This window comes from Xenia sp. Carnegie-2017, unplaced genomic scaffold, assembly GCF_021976095.1.
Source record: "Xenia sp. Carnegie-2017 unplaced genomic scaffold, XeniaSp_v1 HiC_scaffold_6, whole genome shotgun sequence".
Classification (NCBI taxonomy): Eukaryota; Metazoa; Cnidaria; class Anthozoa; order Malacalcyonacea; family Xeniidae; genus Xenia; species Xenia sp. Carnegie-2017.
In genome coordinates, this window is record NW_025813526.1 from 1,643,823 (window position 1) to 1,658,700 (window position 14,878).

General features: G+C 37.1%; 3 protein-coding genes across 4 annotated transcripts; 2 read left to right on the forward strand and 1 right to left on the reverse strand.

Moving 5' to 3' along the window:
* Positions 1–1,906: 1,906 nt before the first annotated feature.
* LOC124457391 (G2/M phase-specific E3 ubiquitin-protein ligase-like) lies at positions 1,907–5,307 on the forward strand. The gene is made up of 6 exons (XM_047007651.1): positions 1,907–1,982; positions 2,364–3,562; positions 3,717–3,970; positions 4,050–4,183; positions 4,271–4,551; positions 4,829–5,307. The coding sequence occupies exons 2-6, from the start codon at positions 3,400–3,402 to the stop codon at positions 5,074–5,076; spliced, it is 1,080 nt and encodes a 359-aa protein (XP_046863607.1). The 5' UTR covers positions 1,907–1,982; positions 2,364–3,399; the 3' UTR covers positions 5,077–5,307.
* Positions 5,055–6,587, reverse strand: LOC124457390. Its single transcript, XM_047007650.1, has 3 exons — positions 6,457–6,587; positions 5,998–6,387; positions 5,055–5,902 (listed from the first exon to the last, which is right to left on the reverse strand). Exons 1-3 carry the CDS (start codon positions 6,533–6,535, stop codon positions 5,157–5,159), a joined length of 1,215 nt encoding a protein of 404 aa, XP_046863606.1. The 5' UTR covers positions 6,536–6,587; the 3' UTR covers positions 5,055–5,156.
* Positions 6,588–6,636: 49 nt separating this feature from the next.
* LOC124457392 (P2X purinoceptor 7-like) lies at positions 6,637–7,935 on the forward strand. Of its 2 annotated transcripts, none has more exons than XM_047007652.1 (2): positions 6,637–7,033; positions 7,219–7,935. In XM_047007652.1, the coding sequence occupies exons 1-2, from the start codon at positions 6,834–6,836 to the stop codon at positions 7,634–7,636; spliced, it is 618 nt and encodes a 205-aa protein (XP_046863608.1). In that variant the 5' UTR covers positions 6,637–6,833; the 3' UTR covers positions 7,637–7,935. The 2 variants fall into 2 exon arrangements, with proteins under 2 accessions (XP_046863608.1, XP_046863610.1); XM_047007654.1 differs by having other exon boundaries at positions 6,640–7,033; positions 7,390–7,935.
* Positions 7,936–14,878: the final 6,943 nt, after the last annotated feature.

Sequence of the window (14,878 nt, forward strand, 5' to 3'; positions counted from 1 at the left end):
TCCAAACGCACACTCGATGACCATCCTGGACTGACACAGAGTCATCCCGAAGTACTGCTCCTGGACTGTAGCTCCACCATTAGAATATTCCTTCATCAGGTAGGGCATCAACGGGTAAGCAGGGTCTCCCAGAAGGAATACCGGAATAGGGTCCTAATTAGGAACTACTATCCGCCTGCATTGTGGTATGGTGCCATCTCTCAAGACTTGGTTCATTTGGGAATTTTGGAACACCCTAGCATCATGGACACTGCCTGGCCACTTAATGACAACATCAATAAAACGATAATCATAGTTGCAAGTAGCCTGAACGTTGAGACTGTAGCGTCCTTTTCTGTTTATATATTCTGTGCTATTTGCCTTTGGCTGCTTAATTTCGACGTGGGTGCCGTCAATTGCTCCTAAGCACTGAGGAAAGCCATGAGCTACATGAAATTTTGCAACTAAGTCTTTTACATCCTCTTCTGTAGTTGGCAAATGAATGTAATCAGGTCCAATGTGAATGGCAATCGCTTTGCAGACTTGTCGAACTACTTTGGAGACAGACTGCCGTGAAACACCAAAGGCATTTGCAGTCTTTCGCAAACGACCTTCATCACTTAAATAGTACAAAGTTATTGCAACTTTTTTTACCACGTCGATCGGCGACCGCATTCTTGTTTCTTTTCCTTCGATGTACGGCCTCAATTTGAAAGCTAGAGCGTACAGAGAGTTCCTACTCATTCGGAAATTTTCCCTCCACTCTTCTTCCACGACAATTCTGGCGACAAAGTTGTCCCACCACACTGAACTTCGTCCAGGTCTTGTCCAAAACCTTCGAGGTTTAGGCAAGCCTCGAGAGAGACGTTTTATCTTCGATTTTCTCGAAGCTGGGAAAGTCAAAAGCTTTAAAATAGCTTGTTTTCTTCTTGTAGAATCTAGGTGACGTCTTAGCAGGAATAAATGTGCCTTCAAGAGCACCAAAAGACTAGAAATCATAACAATCAGAAAAGAAGCCATAACAAAACACCTGTCCGCCATTTTAAATATTCGCGGTCGAATTACGTCACTATATCACTTACCATCGTTTTTACTGTCCACACTAGGAAACACCGTTTTCACAAAGCATCGTTTTCAAATTGCTCCACTCTGGAAAGCGTATTTGAATAGCTCCGTTTTCGGTGATCGTTTTCGGCGTTGTATTGTGGACGATAGCCGTATCCGGAGCAAAACAGCTCCATTTTCGTTTGAATACGCATTAGTGTGGACGGGACCTAATATAAGCAGGAATAGAGATCCGGATTCGGGAGGGAGCGAATGTTAAAAATTTTTCTCAAAGTGGAAGTTTTGACAACCAAAATCCGCCATTACCGCCATGTTTTTGACCACGGGGTCCAGGCCCCTTTGCCCCTCCAGGTCTTATAGAGCTCAATGGTCCACACGTATCCGGATAAATTTGACAACACTGATAAAATTCCATTTGAGCATGCGCTTCTACGGTGGCCCATTAGGGACACGTTCATTCTATAGAAAATCGTGCTTTCATTTTGTAAATTAATTGATTCAATAATAAAAAGACAGTTTGTCTTACAAAAGTAGTCGTTCCGTAGAAAAATGTTACATGTTCCGTAGAAAATTGTTGCATGTTCCGTAGAAAATTGTTGCATGTTCCGTAGAAAATTGTTGCATGTTCCGTAGAAAATTGTTGCATGTTCCGTAGAAAATTGTTGCATGTTCCGTAGAAAATTGTTGCATGTTCCGTAGAAAATTGTTACATGTTCCGTAGAAAAATGTTACATGTTCTGTAGAAAATTGTTGCATGTTCCGTAGAAAATTGTGCATGTTCCGTAGAAAATTAAAAACATTGCGCGCGCATATACTTTATATTCTAAGATACATGAAGTTTACCGTCATTTGATCAAACATGGCGGCTTGTCGACTGTGCAATGTAAACATTTTTATGCCATGCAACTTCTGTCCTTATTGCGGCTGTAGAGTTACAGGTATGATGTCGATTGATTGTATAATTTGAAAGAAAATATCACTCAGACAATTTCTCTATTCTTTTGTAGCATAGGAATTTTATATGTATTTTGTATTTGTATAATGTATTGCCAAAATTGTGGTACTAAAATATTACAAGGCGGAAGTTTTTGTCATAATTGTGGCCATGCGGTTGCAAAAAAAGTAATTCAAGATAATATTTAATTCAAAATGCTTACTTTGTAAATTAATTGAAAATACTTTATAAACTATTAATTGATATCCCAGTCTCTGTAAATTAAGATGAATAGACTTTGGAATAAAGAATTTTTCAACTTTATAAAAAAGATTAAAGAATAAGAAATGAATTCATGTAAAATTAACTCTTTTATTAACTTTAGATTCCCTTGTGCAGTGTAATAACATTATCCAGTCTTATAACAACTCTGGCACATCTAACAATCAAAGCCCTCCAGCAAGTGGCTCAACTTCCATAATTTGTAATGACAGTATGCCTCGTGACTTACGTCCTATGACCTTTCATGAATTTCGAAAACAAAAAGAACAAGATAGATGCTCTAAATTCTCAATTTCTAAAACAAAAAAGAGGAGCATTTCAACAGCAAATAAAAAAGCTAGGTTAGCACAAGAAGTGAAAGTGCAAGTTGGTGTGGTTAGAGAAAGTGTTGAAGATGGTAGATTGAAAAAAATCAAAGGAAGAACTATTCCTGTATTATTTAATGAAGACGACAATGCCAAGGTATTGCTCGAAAAGGCAGTTGAGAAGCATGCAAGGCACTTTAAACAATTTGACAGAGTTGATACTTATGTCATTCTCTATCAAGATATGACTCTTGTTAAAGAGTTACCAGGTAGTAACACATCTTTCACCCTTGGAGAATACAAACGAGACCTACTAAAACCCTATTGTAAAATTTTCTTCTGGTTATGTCCGAAAGATGATTTTGAACATTGTTCCTGTTACAATGAAGACTATCATTCAGACGAAGAGCTTCTGTTTGTTCCATTTAATTGTAATGTTGACAATAGCAACTTAGGAATTCAAGAGTTACATGTTACATCACCAAAACATGCAACTACTTCAGAGTCAACAACGTCTTTGACAGCACCAAACATCCCATGTTCATCTCAACCTAAATTGTCATTGCAACAGACGTCAGACAGCATTGAAAAATACTTGGTCACAACTCACCAGTGTCCAACATGTTTGATGCATTTTCCTCGCAATGAAATTGAAGTTCATGCGATCTTTGTGCTGAGACATATGTAGATACTGTTGGTGAATGTGAATCTGATGACCAAGACTGTGAAATTCAGATTGTGGAGGGAAACTTATTGAGTGAAAAAGCTAAAAGTGTGACTGATAAGTTGGAAACTGTGCAACAAGTTGTTGAAAATTTAAAGAGCAATTTAAAGATGACATTAGTCAACAGAATAACTATTCGAAGGCGTTATGCATTTAAAGACTATATGGATGCACGACTGAAGAAGTATTTTAAGTCAGAAGGTATTCTGAAAGTGTCATTTGCGGGAGAACCAGCCATAGATACAGGTGGCCCAAGACGTGAATTTTTTACAGGTAAGATTAACTAAATGTTAAGTAAATAACAGTAACAGTTTTGAAATAGTATACAAGTGTTTTAATGTCTAAAGATATTGAATAAATAGGTACAACACTTGCAATGATAGAAAATTAATTTATTGGAGTATTGTAATAACATTTTTTTGTACAGAATGCCTCAACTATATACAGAGGAAGCTGTTCAACGAAACAGGATTTCCAGTAGTGAATGTACAAGCCTTGGCCAATGAAGAATTCAAAGTTGCAGGAGAAATTATTGCTGCGTCAATTGTTCAAGGAGGACCAGCTCCCTGTTTGTTTTCTTCACAAGTGTACAATTACATAGTGCATGGAATATCAAGCGTACATGCACACAACTGGTGTGAACAGTTAAAGGATGACACAATTAAAATAACTGTTGAAAAGGTAATCTTTGAAAATTGCTTATAACCTGCATCTCTGTTTGTGTATTAAAGTGAATATTTCTGAATAAGAAATTTTACAGATCAAGTCTTGTGCAAACGATGATGATTTGGTTGCATTTCTGGAAGAAGACTTGACTATGAATGTTTTGCAAGTAATTGGTTATTGTGGTATTCCATCTAAGGAGTCAAGAGAAACAAGCGACAAGATAATTAGGTAAAATCCATAATGTAAAGATGGCTTTGGAAATGCTGCAATAGCTCTGAAGGAAATTATTTTATATTTTAATATTTCATATTTCAGGTCTCTTGTGATAAGTGATGTGTCAAAAACTTTAGCCATTATTGACCAATTAATATCTGGTCTTGAGCTACATGGGGTTTTGACTGAGTTGCGCAAAAACAGAACGGTTATGGAACCATTATTTACCATTGATGGAGCACAAAAGTTTTCAGTGACAGCTGATCATATTCTGGATCACATTTTGATAGAATGCAGTCCTGAAGGGAGCAACCAAAAGTTATTAGAAATCAATATTCACAAGTTTTTTTGTGATTATATTCAAGCTCTTGAAGCTAAAACAGGTATACATAGTGATTAATGAGTATTGCATGGACCAGGGAACATACCAGGGAGGATATCGATTGCTAAAGCTGCTGAAGTTGGTTGCAAGTAGTGGATATAAAATGTAATTTTTCAGTAACGTAATCAAGGCGTTTATATATTTTGCAATCTTGAGATGCTCTTATTGTTCCAATAGTTCTTTAAGTCTGGAAAATTTTCCTGAATAATTTTAAAGGAGTTAATTGATTCACTTATCCAATGATTTGCTTCATTTTACTTTTTGTATTGTTTTTCAAGGAGCTAAAAATTCTTTGTCTGCATTGTACAAATTTATAACTGGAGTTGAAACAGTGACCCCACTTGGCATGGAAAAAACCATCACTGTGAAATTCAAGCATGGATGCAAAGCTGGTTGTAGATGCAGACCAACAGCCTCTACCTGTGCTACAAGCTTAACACTCCCAGTTCATATTGATGATTCAAAGCAATTTGAAGATTTAATGGATGCTACACTTGCAGAAAGTTCTGGTTTTGGCTTCATTTAAAGAATACAGTATCAATTATATATTTCAAGGACATTTCTCTCTTAAAACGTTTTTAATGTTAAGACAACTTAAAATTTTTGTTAGATAACACAAACATTATTTTGCATTAGCAGTGCAAATAATTCTGATGCTTCCTGATAGTTTTCAGGATATTGTAATCTTTGCAACTCAACCAAGTAATGGAAATAATCTTGAAAAGTATTATCATACAACAATTCATTATGGCAAGCATTGCTCTCAGCTATTTGCAATTTCTCTTCAGTAACTCTCACTTGGCAATCAAAAGCCCCATACTCCTCGGGCATTGCATATAAAACATTTGGAACTCCAGCAACAGTTTCATGGCGAGATTGCCGAATATAGTGAGTATTCCAATAAACCTGACAATCATTAAATGAATTTTGCAAGACACCATTAAAACAAAACCACAAACATTCTTTAGTGAAATCATCATTTAAATTTAACTGCTTTTCCTCACAAAGATCTTTGAAAAATTGAACCCACCAACTTGAACATGTTTTTCTAAAATGTGACCACCAATTCTCAATTCTTTGGTTTGATGGAGATGTACCAAATGCATGAGCTTGACTACCACAAAATGGTGCATTGTCAAGTGATCGAAAGTAGCATTGAGCTGCTGCAATGATCCCATTCTCTGTTCCACAGTCACGACATGCCTTATTCTTTCTTACTGCCTCAAAATAAAATTTAGCCACACTCTCTGGCAAATTATTTGACCGTGTAACTTCTAACCAAAGAACTTTCCTGCTGAAACCATCTATTGCACCAGGCACAGGGAATCCAAATGGCTTCAGCTTATCATATCCTACATGTGGAAATAAAAAGTAGATAACAATGAACGCAATGATGATAACAGATAGAAAGTTAATGAAAACCGAAATGATAAAAATTGTTACTTACCATCAATGTGCCAGCACTGATTAGGTCCATATGATAAATAGTTACGCCTTTTTAGTTTGTTTTGCTTTCTTAAAGCACATGCCTCTGGATCTAGTTCCTTTAAAATACATTCCACCAGTTTTCGGGGTACATGTATGTGATGCTTTAATTTAAGTATGTGCCACATCTTCCGATAACCAGCCAAGAATCCAGGACCTTGCATCTCATTCCAAATAATTTCGCGCACAAGGTCCTCCGGAACTGTTTGCCTTCTGGTTAAATTGTAAGATTTAAGTCTGCGCTTTAGAGTCCGTAAATCCATTTCAATACCATTCTCATTCTTTAGTAGGCTAATTATGATATTATATTTATATCCATAATTAAAAGAGTTCTCTATAATGTCTCTTTCGGCTACAAAAGAATAGAGAAATTGTCTGAGTGGTATTTTCTTTCAAATTATACAATCAATCGTCATCATACCTGTAACTCTACAGCCGCAATAAGGACAGAAGTTGCATGGCATAAAAATGTTTACATTGCACAGTCGACAAGCCGCCATGTTTGATCAAATGACGTTAAAGGGGAACTCCACCCAAAAATAATGTTGGTCTTAAAAGTTCCATTTTTATGCAAAGGTTACTATATTTTTGAAATTTTTACATCAGCTATTTTATTTTTGACAAAATCGCGTCTTCAAGTGCGCTATTTGAGCTGTTTTGAGGCTTAGCAGCGTGGGCACAGAAAGCGTCAGCGGAAATTATTTTGACGTCATATCGTCAAACCGATTTGGAGTTGAGTTTACAACAAAGTAAAATAATAACGCACAGCCTAGCACAAAAACAATACATTCGCTTATAATGGCTTTTTTGGAAGAACCTCGGCCTAATTCACCAATCGATAGTGAAATGGAAGACAATCCAACAAACAATATTCGGCCATATCAGTTTGAGCCCGAATGGCTGGCTGATGAACACGAAGAAGCTCACCAGTTTGAGGATAACGAAGAACAGGAATTTTTGTATATTGACGATGAATCTCGGCGCGACAATCTTGAATGGTGGGTAGTAAAATGTTATATTATTCTAGACCATTGTTTCTATCTCAAAAGTACGTTTTCAGTTTTTGAAGTTCACCACGTCCACACACACATAATACTTTAGATTTTAAAGTTTTATTGTAAGATACAATTTTATTGAAGTTTTGACATTTACTTTTCAAGATCCTTTCTTTTAACATATTCAGGTGTCAATGTGGTAACTGCCAAATAATGGATAATAACGAGGAATGTTTATGCTGCAAAGAGATTTCCAATATTTGTGACAAAAATTTAGAGGCAGTAGAAACGAATGAGACCACCGAAGTCCCTTTCTGCATTACACAACATCCTGGTTTTGAGCCTGTTTGTCTTAATAGGTGGGTTTTACAAACAGCTTGGTACCAGTACAAGCAGCAATATGAGGTAGCATATGATGGGCCCGAGGACAAACTGTACCGCCATATTGCATATAGACAGTTGGCTAGATGGTGCTGGGGTGTCTTGGGTAGAGAAGTGAGAGTCATCTTGCCATCATGTGCAGTTACTCGCATTAGAGAAACATTTCCTCCACCTGGCCTTGCAGAGGAATTTCAATTTGAAGGCTTTCACTATGTTGATGAATGAAGTATTTTATTATGATATAGGTATATACCCATTACAATTACTTTGTATGTCAATATTAAAGTGGCATAGCCAGCTCATTTATAGGTCATGCTATGCACATTTATTATTATTAATTTATTACAGAAAAAAACAGATTTACAAAGAAATGATTATAAATGTGGCTTGGCTATTACACTGGTTATAATATAACTATAATTAATTACATGAATAGTTTGTGTAATGCAGTGGTGAAACTAGCTATAGCAAAAGGTTTTGCTATGTTAATATTTAAGAATGAACATTTTTTAAGTAGTACAAAAGTTGTCTTCACTGATTCAACATCATATTATATGGGTATGGCAAAACCTATTGCCATAGCTAACATCACCACTGACATTTTATGCAAATCTAGACGGATGTTCCTTTACAAGTACTTCTTTCCTGGGTGGACATGATTTAGAAATGTTCTTTGGAAGATTCTCGCCATGATGTACAAGTTCAATCTCCTCAGTTTTGCATGCATTCACAACCTCTGCAAGTAGTTTATCAATGTACTGGTACTCTTTCTTTTCTTTCATTGCTTTTACAACCCTTTGTTTGTCCCTGACTTAATGACTGCTTTATCACGTTTAATATTGTTGTTGTGATCTAATGCTGCTAACTGAGTGCGGGCTACCATCCCAGGAAATGAAAAATGCTCTCGCTTTGGGCAGGTCTTTTAGAAGCCTCTTGTCACATATCACCTTCTCTGCAGCGATATATGCTTGTGAAGTAGGAGATAACCACTTCTTCTGCTTTGTTTCTTTTTCTGTTAATTGTTGGTGGCAACATTGATGAAAATATGTGTTCCCTTCCAGAAATGCTTGTTGGAAATGTGGTTAAGGACAGACTTCCATTTTTCCACCAATTCTTCTGCATTCTTGTTACAGCTTGCAGAGCACCACCAAAGATGATTAGAAATGGACTTAATCCAATGGGTCAAGTCATCATTTCCCTTAATGTTAGCCTTCTTTGTTAGTTTTTTTTGTGACAGATTTAGACAAATGCCACACATCATATTGGTGATCAATATGAGGGTGTTTGTTTTTCAACCTCTGCATCCACAGTATTCAGCATCGACAGTGTAGTTTGGACTTCCATGGCATGTAAACTCCTCACAACAAATGAACACTGTGTTGATGCATCTTTGGTTTGTGGCTTGCAATAATTAGTTGGCAATGCTTCAGGACTGTCAGACGCACCCAAATCACAACTGTTATTTGCTTCTGGCTCAACCACTGAGAAAACATTTGTACTTGTGGAGGAACATTGTTCTAAAATATTTGAAAGCTGAAAATAGAAAAAATAGAAATATTTAGAATATACTTTAGGCTATAACTTTTTCTTGATTAAAATTTAACAAGAAATGCTTTTACTAACTTCCTCCTTGTCTTGGTCAGCCTGACGTTTCTCTGTACGATGCTCGCTAGACAGACGCTTTTTACTGGGTTGAGGGCCAAATGAAAAGATCGATGGTACTGCATCCCGCTTCAGTCGCCTTTTTAAAGGTTGCCATGGTGTAAGTTTCTGTCTTAGGTCCGATTCAAAACAATCGGGAGCAAAGTGCTCGCTGCAAACGTAACAGTATTGGAGAGGAGGTAGATTTTCTCTCCGTATTCTAGCAATCCATTATTATACAATTATGTACAATAATTAGGAAACTATAAGTTCATACTTTGCGTCAAGGAAACTACAACTTAATTCTATGCACGAAAGGCTATTTTACAATGGTTTTATGTAGGATTATTTTCTAACCGTAATGAGTTACACAACCATGTTTATTATTATTCAATGTTTATTAAGGGCAATAGATTGGTTTCACATCAGTGGAAACTGTTGTTAAGGTTGAATTCGGAGGACAAGCAAACGGCATTACGCACAGTTTCCACACAAAGAAACCTTCGTATTTTTTAAAAAATAATATTAATCGACATTCAAGTTCTATATGTAGTGCGGAAACTGTGCGTAATGGCCTTTATGGATGTGAAACCGTTCTATTAAAACAGAATACAAATAACCAGCTCAATACTTGCATGTAAGCTATAAAAGTTGCTTGTGTATATACCTACGAATAAAAAATTCTGACGTTTCGAAAAGAAACATTTTGTGATTAAGAGAAGCATTTTGACGCAAGTTTATTATGACTGTGCAATGACTTTACATAAAGCTTTGAAGAGCAATTGACGATATGACGTCAATACAAGCCGCTGACATATTTCTGCTCCCACGCACCGGATGCCCTAGCTGCAGCATTTCAACGCATTTTTTGTGAAAATATTGAATCAAACAAACAAAAAAATTGCCGCATATTTATTTTCACGGGACAGACAAAGTTTTAAGACCAACATTATTTTTGGGTGGAGTTCCCCTTTAAGCTTCATGTATCTTAGAATATAAAGTATATGCGCGCGCAATGTTTTTAATTTTCTACGGAACATGCAACAATTTTCTACGGAACATGCAACAATTTTCTACAGAACATGTAACATTTTTCTACGGAACATGTAACATTTTTCTACGGAACATGTAACAATTTTCTACGGAACATGCAACAATTTTCTACGGAACATTCAACAATTTTCTACTGAACATGCAACAATTTTCTACGGAACATGTAACATTTTTCTACGGAACGACTACTTTTGTAAGGCAAACTGTCTTTTTATTATTGAATCAATTAATTTACAAAATGAAAACACGATTTTCTATAGAATGAACGTGTCACTAATGGGCCACCGTACGCTTCAGACAAGATGAGCCTGCAAATAACGTGTACGTATATGTGCTTTCTTGACACTTGACATTCTTCTGCGCATTGCTATTAAATACAATTCAAAAATTATGTCAAACGCATTAGAAAATTCGTCCAAATCCAAGAAGAGCAAAACCGAAAACTTTGTGTGGACGGACGATGAAGTGGAGCTCCTTTTAAACGTTGTTCTTGAGTACAAAACTGCAAGAACTGCGGAGAATGTTGACTGGGAGACATGCCAATCTAAATATTCTGATATTTTGAATTTACTCCTCGCTCAGTATCCATCTGAACATGATGCAGCCCAAATTGAAAAAGAGTTTCCCCACCAGAATAATGAACTCAATAAGTCAATTATTACTTCAAAACTAAAAGCTATCAGACTCAAATTCCGCGCTGCTGTTGATTGTGGTAAGAAAAGTGGGCATGGAAGAGTTGTGCTGATTTATTTCGAGAAATGTCAGGAAATATGGGGAGGCTCACCAGCTACGACTAGAATGGCATCTGGAATAGAGACGCAAGAAATTCAACAAGAGTTTGACTCAAGTTTAATATTTCCCCGTCCCGCCAACTCTATTGGTACACCCATAGCTTCCTCAACATCCAGGATCCTCATACCGAAATACCTACTCTTGACGATGAAGAAAATGAACGAAACTGTGTTTCTGAACGAAGAGAATTTTTAAATTCTAAATTGAAGAATTATAGACAAAACAGATTAAAGAGAAAGTTATCAACAGACGAACAACTCCTGAATGCCATGCAAGAAGATCTTGAAATAAAAAAACGTCTTCTTGAAAAGATGGATGAAGTGGATAAGCAGCAGGCTACCCAAATGAAGAAATTCTCGCAAAATATGGAACAACTTACTGGGTGTATTGTGGTAGGTTTTTCTATGCTTCGCCAAGTAATGCTGCATCCTCAACCATTACCTCCCCAATTTGCAACTCCGCTTACTGGTTACAACAGCAACTGGGACAGACCACAGGCTGCACAACCCATGAATGTAAACAGTTGGAACAGACCACAGGCTGCACAACACATGAATGTAGAAAATAGCACATTGCACTTTAGTCAGTTCACAAATGAAAATTTTTAATATAATATGCATTACTGAAATGAACATAGAGTGATATGTATATTTTATAAGTTGTAGTTACTTAGTAACAAATATTGCATAGTGAGATGAAAATAGTTTGGGTTAAAATAAAAAATAGGTTTTGTTAAATCATTGTTCATTGAAGTTTTGGTTTGTCTATGGATCAAAGTACCTTGTCAATATCCTTCTGATTTTTTTACCTTCAGCTTCATTACAGTCAGTTCTGAATTTATTGTTGGCAATAACTGGCTGAAATTGTCATACTCGACAGAAGCAGTGACCTTTTCTTCTGCAATTCTTTCACCACTAATTTCACAAAAATTATGTAGTACAAAGCATGCATACACCACAAAAGGTAGCTCATCAAGATTAATATCCATTGGACGCTTTAAAGCTGCAAAACGAGCTTTGAGTCTACCAAAAGCACATTCAATGACCATCCTTGATTGGCACAAAGTCATACCGAAATACTGTTCCTGCTGATTAGACCCACCATTTGAATACTCCTTCATCAAGTACGCCATTAATGGATATGCAGGGTCGCCTAATATAAAAATAGGAACTGGATCTTCATCAGTTGAAATCTTGCGTTGACATGGTGGTATCTGTTAGTTTGACGAGATATTCGCAGAGAAAGTAAGTAAAGGTGTGTTTATTTCTAAAACAACAAGAACGTTTATATATTGTACAACTGAGCCAGCGATAGTATAGAGCTGCGCCCGCAATGTCATATTAAAGTAATACTTGAAGTAACAAAATATAATGCTGAGTGTACATTTAATATATTCAACACTCCCACTCACTCAGCATCATACTACATTAAGGTAAGTCCTAGCTTAGAGCGAAGTTTCTCAAATTTTCCTTGTGGTAATGGTTTTGTAAAGATGTCAGCAATCATTTCATCTGTTGGACAGTAGTTTACTTGAATAGTTTCATCTTCAACTTTCTCACGAACAAAATGAAATTTAATATCGATATGTTTTGTTCTTTTATGCAAAACAGGGTTTTTTGACATGGCAATGGCTCCTTGGTTGTCTTCGTTTATTGTCGTCGGATTAGGATCATTAATTTTCATGTCTTTTCGAAGTTGCCGCAACCAAACACACTCTTGCGTTGCCAAGCAAAGAGCGATATACTCAGCTTCGGAGGTTGATAAAGCCACGGTCGGTTGTTTTCTGCTTGTCCAACTAATCGCACCATTGGACATTAAAAAACGCATTGCCAGACGTAGATCGTCGGTCTTCTGAATCTGCAGCCCAATCAGCATCCGAGTATCCTTCCATTTCTTCACCATTTGATTGATACCGCAAGTGCAATTTTATTGATCCTTTTAAATACCGAAATACTCGCTTAACGGCAGTTAAATGCGCTTCAGTTGGAGATGAGTTGAACTTTGACAGGGTATTTACGGCGTGAGCTATGTCAGGTCGAGTTGCTATAGCTGCATAGATCAGACTTCCTACCATCGATTGATATTGTGTTGGGTCAACTGATTTGCTACATCCGTCGTTTTTCACTAACTTCACATTGCTGTCCATTGGAGTGGATACGGGTTTACAGTCTTGTAGTTTGTATTTGTACAGGATTTTGTTGATATACTGTTCTTGGCTTAGCATTAGCGAGCCATTCTCTTGTTTGATGTTCACTCCCAAGCAGTAATGGAGCTTTCCCATATCTTTCATCTTGAATCTTGCAGACAGACTTGCTTTCAGATTTATCATCTCATGTTCACTCTCCAATAATATGAGATCATCCACATGCACAGCAACGATTGTAAGATGACGATTGATTTTGCGAACAAACACACACGGATCAGCAGCGCTTTGTTCAAATCCCTGAGAAACCATGAATTCTTTTAGAGACAAATTCCAACATCTTGGGCTCTGTTTCAATCCATACAGAGACTTTTTAAGGTGACAAACAAGGTTTTCTTTTCCACGGACAACAAAGCCTTCTGGTTGTTCCATATATATATCTTCATCTAGTTTCCCATTTAAAAACGCAGTGACAACATCCATTTGATGAATAAACATGTTTCTTGAAACAGCAAATGCCAAGAGAGCTCGAATAGACGTGAATCTGACAACAGGTGAAAATGTTTCTTCGAAGTCAATTCCATACCTCTGTAGGAAGCCTTTTGCAACCAAACGCCCTTTGAATCTATCAATTTTGCCGTTTTCGTCATGTTTCACTTTGAACACCCATTTACACGAAATAGTTTTTCTACCAGGTGGTAGAGGTACCAGTTCCCAGGTATTGTTTTCCATTAGTGATTCATACTCTGAGTCAGCAGCTTCCTTCCACTTTTGAGCATGTTCGCTTTCAAGAGCTATTTTCAAGGATGTAGGCTCTTCAACCTGTGTTACATAGAGTGCTGTATGGGTTGTTGTCGACACATTGGCGTATTCATCATGATAACGAATTGGCGGTTTCTTCTCTCTTGCTGAACGTCTCAGCATAGTAGGCTTCTCTGTTTCCTCTTTCTTCAGGTACAACTCGTTCTCTTGGTCCAACTCTAACTGCACTTCATTGGAATGCCCAAAGTCTGTTTCCCTAAAAATTATGTCGCGACGAATGAAGACTTTCCGTTTGTTTTCGTCATACAATCTGTATCCCTTTTGTTTCAAACTGTAGCCAACAAATCTCATTTTTTCAGCTTTTGGCTCCAGTTTTGGACGTAGTGAATCTGTAACATGAGCATATGCAATGCAACCAAAGACGCGAAGGTTAGAGACATCTGGTTTCTCACCATACCATCGCTCATATGGTGTAACTCCTGTTGCAGTTGTGACAATTCGATTTCTGATGTATGCTGCAGCTGAAATTGCTTCCCCCCAGGAACTCTTCGCAATTCCTGCATGTAAGATCATCGAAAGAGCAGCTTCCTGTAGCGTCCTGTTCATTCGCTCAGCAACACCATTTTGTTGCGGTGAATAAGGAACGGTTGTTTCGTGTCTGATTCCCTTTTTCTTGAGATAATCTTCAAATTCGTTGGACAAGTATTCACCTCCATTATCAGTTCGTAGTGTTTTAATATGGCAGTCTGCTTGATTCGTTACTGCCAATTCCCATTCTTTAAATTTTGTCAGTACTTCTGATTTATATTTGATAGGGTAAACACTTACACATCTTGAGTAGTCGTCGATAAATGTCACAAAGTATTTTGCACCACCAAAACTTTCTGTATTCATGGGTCCTGCAACATCGCTGTGTACAAGCTCTAGCCTTTTTGTTGACTTAACTTCTCCCACTGCTTTGAAGGGTGCTCGATGTAACTTTCCCTTTACACAGGCTTCACAAAAGTCTAGCTTGTTTGTGCCAGAAATGTCAATACCTGTCACAATAGCTTTTGAAACCATTGTCTTCATCTGAG

Bases quoted from the DNA above. Each gene is read 5' to 3' on its own strand.
- LOC124457391 (XM_047007651.1), top strand. From the start codon at position 3,400: ATGACATTAGTCAACAGAATAACTATTCGAAGGCGTTATGCATTTAAA. The intron at 4,184-4,270 runs GTAAAATCCATA...TTCATATTTCAG, and splicing joins ACAAGCGACAAGATAATTAG to GTCTCTTGTGATAAGTGATG. The intron at 4,552-4,828 runs GTATACATAGTG...TTGTTTTTCAAG, and splicing joins AGCTCTTGAAGCTAAAACAG to GAGCTAAAAATTCTTTGTCT.
- LOC124457390 (XM_047007650.1), bottom strand. From the start codon at position 6,535: ATGGCGGCTTGTCGACTGTGCAATGTAAACATTTTTATGCCATGCAAC. The intron at 6,388-6,456 runs GTATGATGACGA...ATTCTTTTGTAG, and splicing joins TTGCGGCTGTAGAGTTACAG to CCGAAAGAGACATTATAGAG. The intron at 5,903-5,997 runs GTAAGTAACAAT...TTCCACATGTAG, and splicing joins TCAGTGCTGGCACATTGATG to GATATGATAAGCTGAAGCCA.
- LOC124457392 (XM_047007652.1), top strand. From the start codon at position 6,834: ATGGCTTTTTTGGAAGAACCTCGGCCTAATTCACCAATCGATAGTGAA. The intron at 7,034-7,218 runs GTGGGTAGTAAA...TAACATATTCAG, and splicing joins CGGCGCGACAATCTTGAATG to GTGTCAATGTGGTAACTGCC.